Source organism: Scomber scombrus, chromosome 4 (assembly GCF_963691925.1).
Source record: "Scomber scombrus chromosome 4, fScoSco1.1, whole genome shotgun sequence".
Classification (NCBI taxonomy): Eukaryota; Metazoa; Chordata; class Actinopteri; order Scombriformes; family Scombridae; genus Scomber; species Scomber scombrus.
Window position 1 is genome coordinate 29,874,621 of NC_084973.1, and position 12,500 is coordinate 29,887,120.

General features: G+C 38.0%; 1 protein-coding gene across 2 annotated transcripts in view; it reads left to right on the forward strand.

Annotated features, from left to right (window-relative positions):
- Positions 1–12,500, forward strand: part of cds1 (CDP-diacylglycerol synthase (phosphatidate cytidylyltransferase) 1) — a 44,387-nt gene that overhangs the window by 10,489 nt on the left and 21,398 nt on the right. Inside the window, exon 2 of one of the 2 annotated variants that reach the window (XM_062416800.1) lies at positions 8,128–8,285. In XM_062416800.1, coding sequence (XP_062272784.1) covers positions 8,128–8,285 — 158 coding nt within the window. Of the gene's footprint in view, positions 1–8,019; positions 8,286–12,500 lie in introns of those variants that run through there. The other variant, XM_062416799.1, reaches the window with a different exon arrangement.

A 12,500-nucleotide genomic window follows, 5' to 3' on the forward strand; every position in this document is an offset into this window, starting at 1 on the left:
GTCACAGATTAACACCCATAAAATGCCGAATGCAGGTAGATCTTCTATTAGGCGTGTAAATCTTCTGAAGGCAATCTGATCCACTGCTGGTTAAATGTTTGTACCGAAATAGCCACGGAATAAAATTTACTGGCATGATGGCTCAGAGGAAATGACTCATGTTGGTCCATAAACACTGTAGATACACACACCATATGTATTCAGTATTAAACCTTATACATTATAATGTGAATGAAATGTACTGAAACAACCGTATATGTCACACAAAAAGGACATTTATTATTTTGGCTGGTTAAAATAAAAAGCTTGGCACTAGCCTTCCTAATAGTGAAGTGTTAAAGGGAAAATTCAACACTGTGAAATTGATGATTTCTTAAAAGTAGGTCACCTATGTTGTAGAAATGTGCATATTTTTAATATTGGTGACCTATGACTTGAGAAAAAGGTTGTAGATTCCCCCAAAACTGCTCCTCCTTCTTCTAAATATACTGCTATTTAAAGTATTTAGTAGTATGGTATTTTAGTGCATGCTTTTCCCTGTTGCTAGGGTAACATGGTAGACAGGAAGATGTTTTAGGAAACTCAGATTTTACCTTTCAGGCTTCACTGCAGAGAATAAGGAAATGTAGTTTTTAGTCAATGCAGATCTCCAAAGTCAACCTGATGATGCATTTTGCAGGAAAATCAGATTGTAGTTAAACATTGTTCGGTTGCACATACTACACACATTGTTGTGATTTTAATGTTGGTTGAATATTAGCAGAGTTTCACTTTAAATAAGCTAAAACCAAAGCTGTTATATGTTAGTTTGACATGCATCTTTAACCTTTGTGTCGTCCTCCCGGGTCAAATTGACCCCGTCTGTTTTGCCTGTTCCTTCTTTCCTCCCTTCCTTCCTTCCTTCCTTCCGTCTGTCCTTCTTCCCTCCCTCCTTCTCTCTTTCTTTCCTTGCTCTCTCTTTCCTCCCTTCCTTCTGTCCTTCTTTCCTCCCTCCCTCCTTCTCCCTTTTTTTCCTCCCCCTAGCTTCCTTCCTTCCTTCCTTCCTCCCTTCCTCTTTTCCTTTCTCCCTCCCTCCCTCCCTCCTTCTCTCTTTCTTTCCTCCCTCCTTTCTTCCTTCCTTCCTCTCTCCTTTCCTTCCTTCCTCCCTCCCTCCTTTTCTTCCTTCTTCCTCCCTTTCTTCCTTCCTTCCTCCCTCTTTTCCTTCCCTCTATATCCCTTCCTTCCTTCCTCCTTTCCTTCCTTCTTCCTCCCTTCCTTGCTTCCTCCATCTTTTCCTTCCTTCTTCCTTTCTTCCATCATTCCTTCCTCCCTCCCTTCCTTCCTTGACTCGAGGACAACAGGAGGGTTAAACTAGTAGATTATTATTTATTTTATTGACATTATAGATTAGTTTCCAGTAAGATATTAATTGTTTGTTGTGTCTTTGCTGTTGTAAACTTGACTGTTGCTGCTGTAGAAACGATATTTATTTATATTTAATATATAATAAATCAAGTCTATTCCTTTAATGCTTCAGGACACAGAGCTTACGTCATCGGTGAGCATATTTATTTTATTTTTCTTCTTTCTGTCTGAGTGAACTGTGAAAAAACTTAATCATGTGTTGTTGTTTTTTATTAATATTATAATGATAATGGTCCAAAATGATGTGAAAATATGTAGTTTTTAGTCAAATAACCTCAAATCCCTGACTGCACATGACTCCATAAACATAAATAAACCTCTCTGGAGCAATTTAAAGGTATTTTTATCGGCTCCACATGCTGACAGGAAACTGTTTTATTATATATTATATTATATTTTTATTATATGTAGTGTAACAGAAATGTATGAATGAGTAAATATGTGACTTTATTTTGTAAAGTTTGAAGTTAATATGATCTCAAAAGTTTTAAAGCCTCATAATAATTCATTAATGATCACTTTTAAAGGTTTTTTTTTGTTTTTCGAAGAGAAAAGAGAATTTTTGCTTAATTAAATTATGAAATTACTTATTTTGCTCCTGCATTTGCAAGTTTCTTACTAAAATAAATATCAGTATCAGCTACTATAGGTAGAAAAATCAGCCAAATATTAATACTTAACTGCTTTGCACCCATTAGAAGTTACAATAAATATCCTGCCTGTGAAAACACACCTGTGAAAGATATATTCTGTTTATTCGGTGTCATTTTTCACAGAGGATTTTCTCCATCTGGCTTTAAAAAAAAGAAAACAGAAACAAGATACTCAGTTTAAAGCAGCTGTAAAGTTTTATCAAAGACAACAATGATGCTTGTGTTCATAGCTCAACAGCTACATTTCCCAGGAGCCTTTGATGGCCGCCTGTGGTTAAGACTCGAGGGGAGGAAATGTCGTTCTGTCTGTATTTTTGAAATGAAATGAGTTGCAGAGATTTTATCAGTGTGTGCAGTAGTAATCAATTAGAGTATAGACAGAAGAAACAGTGTCGTATTTCAGCTTTGAAGAAAAATAGAAAGTACTTTTGGGTAAAAATGCATTGAGGAATGAATTTAAAAAGAAGAAAAAAAGAGATTAAATTGTTTTGAATTGAATTATTATCAAATATCATTATCGACTGAAGCCTAAGTCTTCATATTGCTTTATTGGAAACTCAAATATATTCAGTTTACTATCACAGATGGCTTAGAAGATATCAAGATTAATCGATTTACAAGATATTTGCCAATTAATTGATGAATCAGCTGATCATTTCTAGCTCTAAATGGTTTAGTGGCCTTTTCAGCTTGAGTTGAACCAGTGAGATGAACGAGGACTCAGTGTGGATTCAGCTTTAGCAGCTCGTCACCTGTCTCGACTGATCCCCCTCCTCCTCCTCCTCCTCCTCTACCTCCTCCTCCTCGTCCCTCTGCCTCCCGCTGCTCTGCAGAGAAGGCATTAATAGCTGAGAGGAGGAGGAGGAGGAGGAGGAGGAGGACAAAGATGACAGGGGAGGTGAGCTGAGCTGCAAGGACAGTCATTCTGCTGCCTCTGCCTCTCTGGCTCACAGGCTGCAGGAAAAACATTGACGTACGTTAGACAGTGACACAGTTTGACTGCTCTCATGTCTCATTTTGTTACTCTGAGATGAAGCTTTTCTTCTTATATTTATATTTACAGGTACTCAAGGGGTCCAGGCTTTGTTTGACCCGATGTAGCATAACTTGGATCGCTATCACACAGATTTGCAGCGGGTTGTTTGAGGTGTTTGACTGTGCAGTGATTACTCAGCGGTTAGCATACTTCTCCTCCACAAACAAAAGATTAACAGCGTTTGACAGTTTAATTAAGAAGCTTGAGTACATTCAGGCAGATTAAGTCATAATGCCGTAGCTGTGCGTATACAACACAGTTACACCAAAAGAACTGAGGCTCGTTTCATGCTTGAGAAAAACGTTAGTGAAGTGTGAATTCTGCAGAGTTATCATCATGAAAAGTTAGTGCTCTGCAGTGAATAGTGGTTGTTGGCTTCAGTAGAGACCCTGAAGAACTCCTGAATAACCTCAGCAGGCCTGATGCATAACTCAGCGTACCGTGTTGTAACATTATGCACACACAATTAAACCACTAGGTGTATTTTTAGAAAGCTGCATGGTGCAACCAAACTGTTTTGCAAACTTGAAATGATGATGAAAAAGTTGATGACTCATACTGATCCCATACAGGTAGCTTATTGAAAAGCAGGTAAACATCTAGCTGGTAATGTTTCAACATGTCATCCCTGTTAATCTCAATCAACAGTAAATTCATCATTCATATCAATCATAACTAAAGCTAATTTAATGTATTATTATAAAAGAGATCCAGGAGCCTGGGCTGAACAATTAAAATAAATGTTTTGGAAATTCCAATATGGCCGACTGCAATTTTCAAACCGCACAAGGCGTAATATTTGGTAAAGGTGAAATGTGTCATAATATGATTTTTTTTTAAATACTGTCATGCTGCAGAGATGATCAGTCCTACAAATCAAATTCAACAGACTTATGAAAACATCTGTGTTTGGTGCAGTTTCCCACATAAATCACACCGTAGTCATTTAACTATGTTTTTCAATGAGAATGAGAATAATGATGTAAATTTTATAATTCCTTCTAATATTGTAAATCATATCGTAATTGCAATATCAGTCAAAACGATCGCAATTAGATATTTTTCTTAAGATCGTTCAGCCCTAAAATGAACCATGAAAATGAAGCAAGAAGCATAAAAACACTAGAGATGAAGGATTAAAACTAGTTTTTCTTATCTACGCTATAATTTTATATAGCTTCATTTTGTCGCCCAAGTGTTTTATGATCTGTTTATTTTTGTTTTTATTTGCTGTTCGTTAAATCCTTCTTCCTTTTTTATGTAAAGCACTTTGCAACTTTGTTAAGAAAAGTACTATATAAATAAAGTTTATGTTACCATAATTATTAACTTACTTTTTAAACTGATGACACTTTGAAGCAATTAATTAGTTAGTCGAATAATTGGCAACAATTTTAATAATTGAAAAACTAATTTAAAGAAAAACTTTTCTGGTTCCTGACATTCACCTGTGGACATTTTCTGCTTTTTCTCTGTTTTATATCTTTTATAAATGAGATATATTTGGGTTTTGGACTGTTTTAATGAGAAAAACAAGATATATGAAGACGTTATTTTGGGCTCTGGAGAATTAATGGACTGTTTTTTGTGACATTTTGTAGATTAAACAATTGAAAATAATTATTAGTTGCAGCTCTACTTTTTCCACAGTGGCAGATTCTGAAATACTTGAACTTTTATTACAGTGCAATAATAAAATAGACAAACTAGCTAATATGCTACAGCTAGTTCTGTTTTATGTCCACTGATGGTTGAAAATGAAACTTTGAGAGTATCGGTTCATCTTATTTCCTCTTCAGTGTGCATGTGCAGTCTGTGCAGTGTAAGTTTTTCCTTTTTCAGTCAAGACATTATGTAGTTATACATTTCCATATCGGACCATGTAGCTTTGCACAGTCTCCTCCTGCAGGCATCAACGTTTCCTCATTAAAACCTGAGTAGAAATCTACAGTTACACCTCTTCTCTGCCTCAACTCAAACACTAAGGCGACCCCCCCCCCCCCCCCCCCTCGGACTCAACTCCGACCCGCTTTACTTCTAAATGAAAAGCCCTCTGGTTTAACCCTGATGCCCCCCACTAACCGTATTTAGCAGTGTGTGAGTAGAAGCTACCATGAAAGGCAAAAAAACTGTTCCAGGAGCATCAGCGAGTCTCTCAAGTGCAAAAAGGGAACCTAATCTCCCACAAAGTGTGTGTGTGTGTGTGAAGAGGAAGAGGATTTTTTTTTTTTTACTTGGAGTTAAAAATAGCATATTTAAGGGGTGAAAAAGCACCTCTGTGTTACATGATAGACCATTACTGTTTGTTGTAAAAGCAGAAGTGTTGGAGTTAAACTCTAGGATGTCACTTCTCTTACTTATTAATGATGTGAGACTGTCTGAGGCCATGTGCTCACCAGTCCTGCTAAATCTGCAAAAAAAACCAACAACCACACCTCGTTCTCTTAAGTCAATCCAGACTGAGCCAGCACGTTTAGTTTTTTTCCAAAACAAAGACGCTGATGTTTAGTTTTTTAACAAATGCAGGATTTGTTCTTCTTGCTTAGAAAGACGCCAACTTCCTGTTTCCTCCAGATCTTTTTTTTGTGTGTATGTGTGTGAAATCAAACTAGTCTGTTCTGCTACATATCACAACCTCTTCACATAATACTGAAGTTATTTGAGACATTTACAGTTTAGTACAAAGAATCACTGTAAACTGAGCCGTATTTCTGCACATGCTCAGTAGCGTCCGCCTTACACAGAACTACTCTCTGGAGACTGAAGTCATGATCGCTGTTATGCATCTTTTGGAGCCGCTTCTTAATAAACTAATGTGTTTAAACTCTTAATAATGAAGGAACTTATCTGCTGTGTGGCTCACTGATATGTTTTTAATAGTTTTTGAGCAATAACAGAGATCTACGGCACAGAGGAATAAGATATATCAGACACACAGCACTTGTTAGTCAGCTCATTGTTGGTTTGGCAAGGTGGATTTATCTGTATTTGCACATTTCAACAACAAGGCGATTCAAAATGCTTTACATAAAAGATAAAATGCATCAGGACAGAATATAAAAGCAACACATGACGATATAAACAGACTTGATTAATAGTGTTACGTTGGAAATTAAATTAAGCTAAACTAGAGTAAAGAGATGATAAAAACAGGAGAATGATAAAGGTACAGTGCAGTGTGAGATATTAACCCTAAAATTTGGATTTAATAAAAGAAGCAGTTGTGAATAGAAAAGTCGTATGCGATGATTTAAAAGAACTGAGAGTTGGCTCCTAACATGAGATTGTTAACAATAAGAATAAATATAGAAAATCATCAGCTTTTATCTTTTTAAGTGCAAGATTGACTCTCAGCCTTGGACAACAGCTGTTAGTATTTATGGTTTCAGAGGCTCGTTATTATTAGTCTTTATTCATTTTTTTTGCAGTTCATTTGAATATTAGTGGAAAAAAATTATCTAATATGATTTGTAGTTTAGTTACTTGTTGGATTTGTGTGAATAATCAGCAGCATGTTTGCATTTTCTACCCGTTTTTCTCTTTATTTACTAGAATAAAAAGCATTTATAGCATTCACTTGTTGAGTTTGACCGATACTGCCGATATAGATATTGGGGAGTTAAATATTATGATATCGGTATATTGGAATGATAACTCAAATATCAAACACTTGTGACAGAGCCTTATAATGGAGACAGGATATTTAACACTTTTAATAAACGTTAATGTCCAAACATCAGTGCACTTAAAAGATTAAACTCCACTGGGTATTCGGACTGGGGTTAAACTGTGCAGATTAAAGATTCATCAACACAAATAAAGATGTTTGCCTCCCGGGCAGCAGCCCGCTAACCAGGTGTAGACTTTCAGCTCAGTCATGATCCGTCATGCTCAGACACTAATCCTGCAGCTCCGTGACGGTGGGAGTGGAACCAAACTTTCCCCTTTTATGGCTATTTTTGAGTCCGTAAAGGATTCTGATGGGTTGAAACTTTTTAATCTTTGGGTTTATTTCACTTCAGGTTTGGATCATGTGAACATTTGAGTATGTTAAAAGAAACAAAATACTGTTTAAAATAGTGAGATACATTTTTATACATATTATACAACCATATATTATTGCATTATACATATATAATTTAATTAAATGATGGAAAGGACAATAAGAAAATATATTTATAATCAATATTTGAACAGCTGCATTTAGAAAAAAATGAACTAGATGGGAAAAAAAGGGGGTGAAAATGCTAAAAATCAGTTTTTTGTGACATTTAATACAACGGCTTAGATAATCTGAACATATTTTAACCACATTATTGCTAATTATAAGAGTAAATGTTTCAAAATGAGCTAATTTCTACCTTCTATTACAGTCCTGATGTAGGATCATATTATGTTGGAATCAAGTCGCTGACCGTCTGAAGGTTTTTAATTCCTGGAGGCTGTCTGTGGTTTAAAAAAGGAAACTTGTTACACACACACACACACACACACACACACACACACACACACACACACACACACACACACACACACACACACACACACACACACACACACAAACACATGCATACACACACACCTCCATAAACACACACACACACACCCACATTCACTCGCAGACCTACTTGAATCGCAGCCAAGCTTAGAGGACACATGCACCAGTTATTCAGCCTCCTCCTCCTCCCCCCATCCGGCCATACGAGAGACTAAACTCTGGCCTAGTTAAACCACCTTGTGCCTCCTCCTCCTCCTCCCGGCTCAAACCGGACGCCATTTACATTACATTACATCACCTTAACATTAACATTTACTTATCGCTTTGCATCTCAGTAGCTCTCACAGTGCATCGCTTGTCTCTCTTTACAGGATGATGCTGCTTACATTTCTTTTTTAACCTTCTCTGTTATCGCTTGTGTACACACTGTTGTTATTATGCGTCATGTCAACACTCGCTATCTTAAGTCACTATTTGAATATCTATCATACATGTGTGTGTGTTTGTGTGTGTGTGTGTGTGTGTTCCCCCGGCAGGAGACTGACGGCGATGACAGGTTGGGCCTGCAGGTTGACGCAGAGGGAGACTGTGACGGCGACTCCAAAGCAGACACTCCAGATGCTCCTCTCTCCTCAGGAGACACAGACAACACTCCACAATGCCTGAACAAAGCTCTGGAGGGGCTGCCCCCGAGGTACACACTGCTCAAACACACGTTTAAATACACACAAGAAGTGGATGCCAACAATTTGAGTTTGTTTTCCTAAGTGCATACTAGAGTTGGCACCGCTTAGATATTTTATAGGCACTACTTTGAAGCTTTATCCTACCACTCTCCTGTGTGGTAGGATCAATGAACACTTAGGGTTTACTAATCTAAGATTATATGTTCACATGGGAGTCTATTTTAGCTCGGCGGGGCTTTCTACGACGTTGTGGCAAATCGGCAAAGACCAATGAGCCCTGGTGTGCTGCTGAGCTGTGAATTCTCATATCCAAAAAGTAAAAATCAGGGTTATAGTCACATGTTTCTGTGCTGGTCTGCATGTACTTCCTGCTTGATTTCACAACCACTTGCAACAGGAAGTGGGGCAAGGATAAAATCTTCTTCTTCTTAGATTACAAACAGGATTAAATGCAAACTTCAGCCACTGAGATCAAATTCCTGGTTTTGCAAAAAATGCAAATCAGGGCCTGAGGTGAGACGACCGACTGGTTTTACATGCTGTGAACCAGAAAACCCAAAAGCCTGAGGTCTTGTTGAGCCGCAGTGTTGCTGTAACAAGCATGTTTTCCCTCCATTTTTCATAGAAATGGCCCCAACAGAGTTATTGATCATTCTCTCTATGTGCATGTAGGTTAATTGGACCAGAAATAGATGTGAGATGCAGTAAAGGAAAAGCCGGCTGCTTATGGATTTGCTGATTCACAAAAAGGTCAAACATAGCGAGAGAGAGACGGAGAGTTTAGAAAGTAACTACTGCTGATTTTAACTCCCTGAATGCCACACAGGATTTAACGTTTGTTTTCCTTAACCAACACTCTCATTTAGAGTGAGAGTAACGTACAGTCATTACCCACATGACAAGAAGATAATAGTAAGGTTGGTGCTTCATCCTAGAAAATACCCAATTTAAAGATTAACCTTTCAGTGAGGTGTGCAAAAAGACCTAAAATCCACTTTCCTGCAGTCAGACACTGAACTGTCAACACATCATGTGAGTATTTTCTTATGTAACTGTAAAATATGTGCTGATAACCTGATGTATTTAGTATAGTTGGCACCCAGGTGAATATGAGTTGCCTGTTAGGACTTTATTTATTGATCTGTTATATTTAAGGCAAGGCAAATTTATATGTAAAGCACATTTCAACAGTAAGGCAATTCAAAGTGCTTTGCATAAAACATAAAAGGCATCAAAACAGCACATGGAAGCAACACGTGGCAAAATAAAAGCTCAAACTTAAGTGTTTTATTGTCCTTTTACACAGCAGCACACACAACAGTGTATAAATAAGAATACTATGTTGTTTTGGTGATGGCTTTAATTAAAAACCAAAGTTGTCATGGTGCTATTTGTGCAGGGCTTCTTGAAAAGTAGAGACAAAATCAGTTTTTCTGTCCTCATTAACACAATATTTAACACTTAAGTTGCAGTCTCGTACATATTCTTAGGGAGGATAATCTTCATATACGGGTCAGTGACAAATAAGGGTTGGCAAGATGAGCAATTCAAAAATATCTTTAAAAACAGTCTTAAAAGCAGCATCAGGTTTGGTCAAATTTAGTATTTTTGTTGGTTTTATATAATTTTAAATGACATTTGCACCATTTTTTTTTTACCAAAAGTAAGACTGAATGCTCCTGAAAATGTCAAATGGTGTAACCACAAAAGAATGATAAATATTACATATTTTATCCACCTACAGTGTATTTAAGTGGACTTATACTAATAATTACTTCATTTAAAACAATGTAAATGTTTCCTGATCTCCATGGTAACCCAGATTAAATGTAATATTTAGAACAATTGTATTCCATTACCTTTATTTAATATAAAAGTTATAATGTAAGATCATGCCAAACTATTTGATATGGTGTTTTATTGAAAATTTACTGTTTTTAAGCAAGTTGAATTATTTGGTACAAAGTTTTTATGGTTACACCACTTAAACATTTTTACCATAATCCTCTAATATATTCTCTCAAAATGGATTAAAAGCAGAAATTTGATGCTGGGTCCCTTAAAAACCCCTTTAAATTTGACTAAACCACATGGACCCAAAAAAGTTCACTGACCCTTGTGGAGTTATATTGGTATATTTAGTGCAAGAATGTAATGTTAAGTGCCAGAATCTTAAAATAAACATGAGGAAGTTATCTCTTGGTAAATGCATTGAAGTTTTAACTGAGCACAAACTGCAATTTAATGCGAACTGATACTGCAGAGTTGACTATATTAACGCCAGCATGTTCAGGACGGTTACATTCGGTGTTGTGTTGCAGTCCGAGCGTCCGGCGCTTTGAACGCAAATCGACGAGGTGGCCCCCCTTCTTTTTTGATATACAGATGAGGAGTGGAGGGTGTGACCAATGAGTGACGGCCAGGTCACAGGGCTTAAAGGCTCACGGGGAGGGAAGCACTAATCCCTGCAGGCTCAACCGCCATTAAAGTCAGTGTGGCGCTGCTGCTGCTGCTGCTGCTGGTGGTGGTGCTGCAGAGAGACATGTGAATGAACAGACTGCAGAGAGAAGAAGAAGAAGAGAGAGAGAGAGGGGAGGGAGGGAGGAGAGAGGGGAGGGAGGGAGGAGAGAGGGGAGGGAGGGAGGAGAGAGGGGAGGGAGGGAGGAGAGAGGGGAGGGAGGGAGGAGAGAAGGAGGAGAGAAAGGGAAAGGAAATTAGAAGAAGGATGAAGGGAGCTAGAGAGACACAGACAGATGGATGTAGTAGAGATAAGGAGGAGGGACGGATGGCGATAGATGAATGGAGCGAGCGAAGTGACACAGCAGAGAGGGATGGAGAGATGGACTTGAAGGGGAAAGAGAGGAGGAGGTAGTTTTAATAAGAAAGGCAGAGTGAGTGATGGTGATGGTGGGATGAAGTCAGAGCAAGAGAAAGAGAGCGAGCATAATGCTGAGTGGAAGCAGCAGCAGGTTTTTTTTTTTTTTCATGATGCAGCTGTTTTTTCTCCTCCATTCATACAGCGAGCACCAGGCTCTCTGCACTGCTTGGCTCCTGTGCAGCTTTTTTTTTTTTTTTTTTTTTTTGCTGTTTCCCCTCTTTTGTTTTGCTCGCAGGCAGCAGGCAGTGCAGCAGTTTGCTTCACAGCAACACGCACAACATGACGTGTTGTGAAAAACAGTCCAGAGAGAGAACGAGGCCTCATTCCACAGTTTTTAGACACATGAGCTGCGTAGCAAAAAAGAAGAAAGGGGGGGATGTCTGTCGCTCCACTACTGCTCTGACTGAAATATCTCAACAAGTATTGGATGGATTACCTTTAAATCTTGTACTGAAATCCATGTTTCCCAGAGGATCAATCCTACTGACTTTCATGATCCCCTCAGTTTACTTATAGTGCCACATTTCTCTTTTTAGTGAAATATCTCAACAGCTATTTCAAGGATTGGCATGATTTAGTACAGACATTCATGCTCCCCAGAGGATGAATCCTACTGACTTCGGTCATCCCCTTAGTGCCACTAGAAGGCCAAAGCTTTTATTTTAACAGTGAAACATCTCAACTAACAATTGAATAAATGATTGGCACCAAATCTTGTGCAGACATCACCTAGAGGATGAATCCTACTGACTTCAGCTCTCAGCTTACCTATAGAGACATTTCTTAGTGAAATATCTCAACAACTATTGGATGGATTACCTTTAAATCTTGTACTAACAATCATGTTCCCCAGAGGATGAATCCTACTGACTTTAGTGATCCTCTCAGCTTACCTATAGAGCCTATAAAGCCTTTAGAGCCACCATTAGGTTGACATTTCTTAGTGAAATATCTCAACAACTATTGGATGGATTACCTTTAAATCTTGTACTAACATTCATGTTCCCCCGAGGATGAATCCTACTGACTATATTGGCTTTTTTTTCTAGTGTCACCAGCAGGTTGAAGCTTTTACTTTTACAGTGAAACATCTCAACTAACAATTAAATGAATGATTGGCACCAAATCTTGCACTGACATCCATTTTCCCCAGATGATGAATCTTACTGACTTTCATGATCCCCTCAGTTTACCTCTAGTAAAACCATGAGGTTGACTTATTTTCTTCATAGTGAAATATTTCAACAACTATTGGATGGATTTTGGCATGATTTAGCACAAAGATTCATGTTCCCCAGAGGATGAATCCTACTGACTTTGGTGATCCTCTGGCTTTTTTATCCAG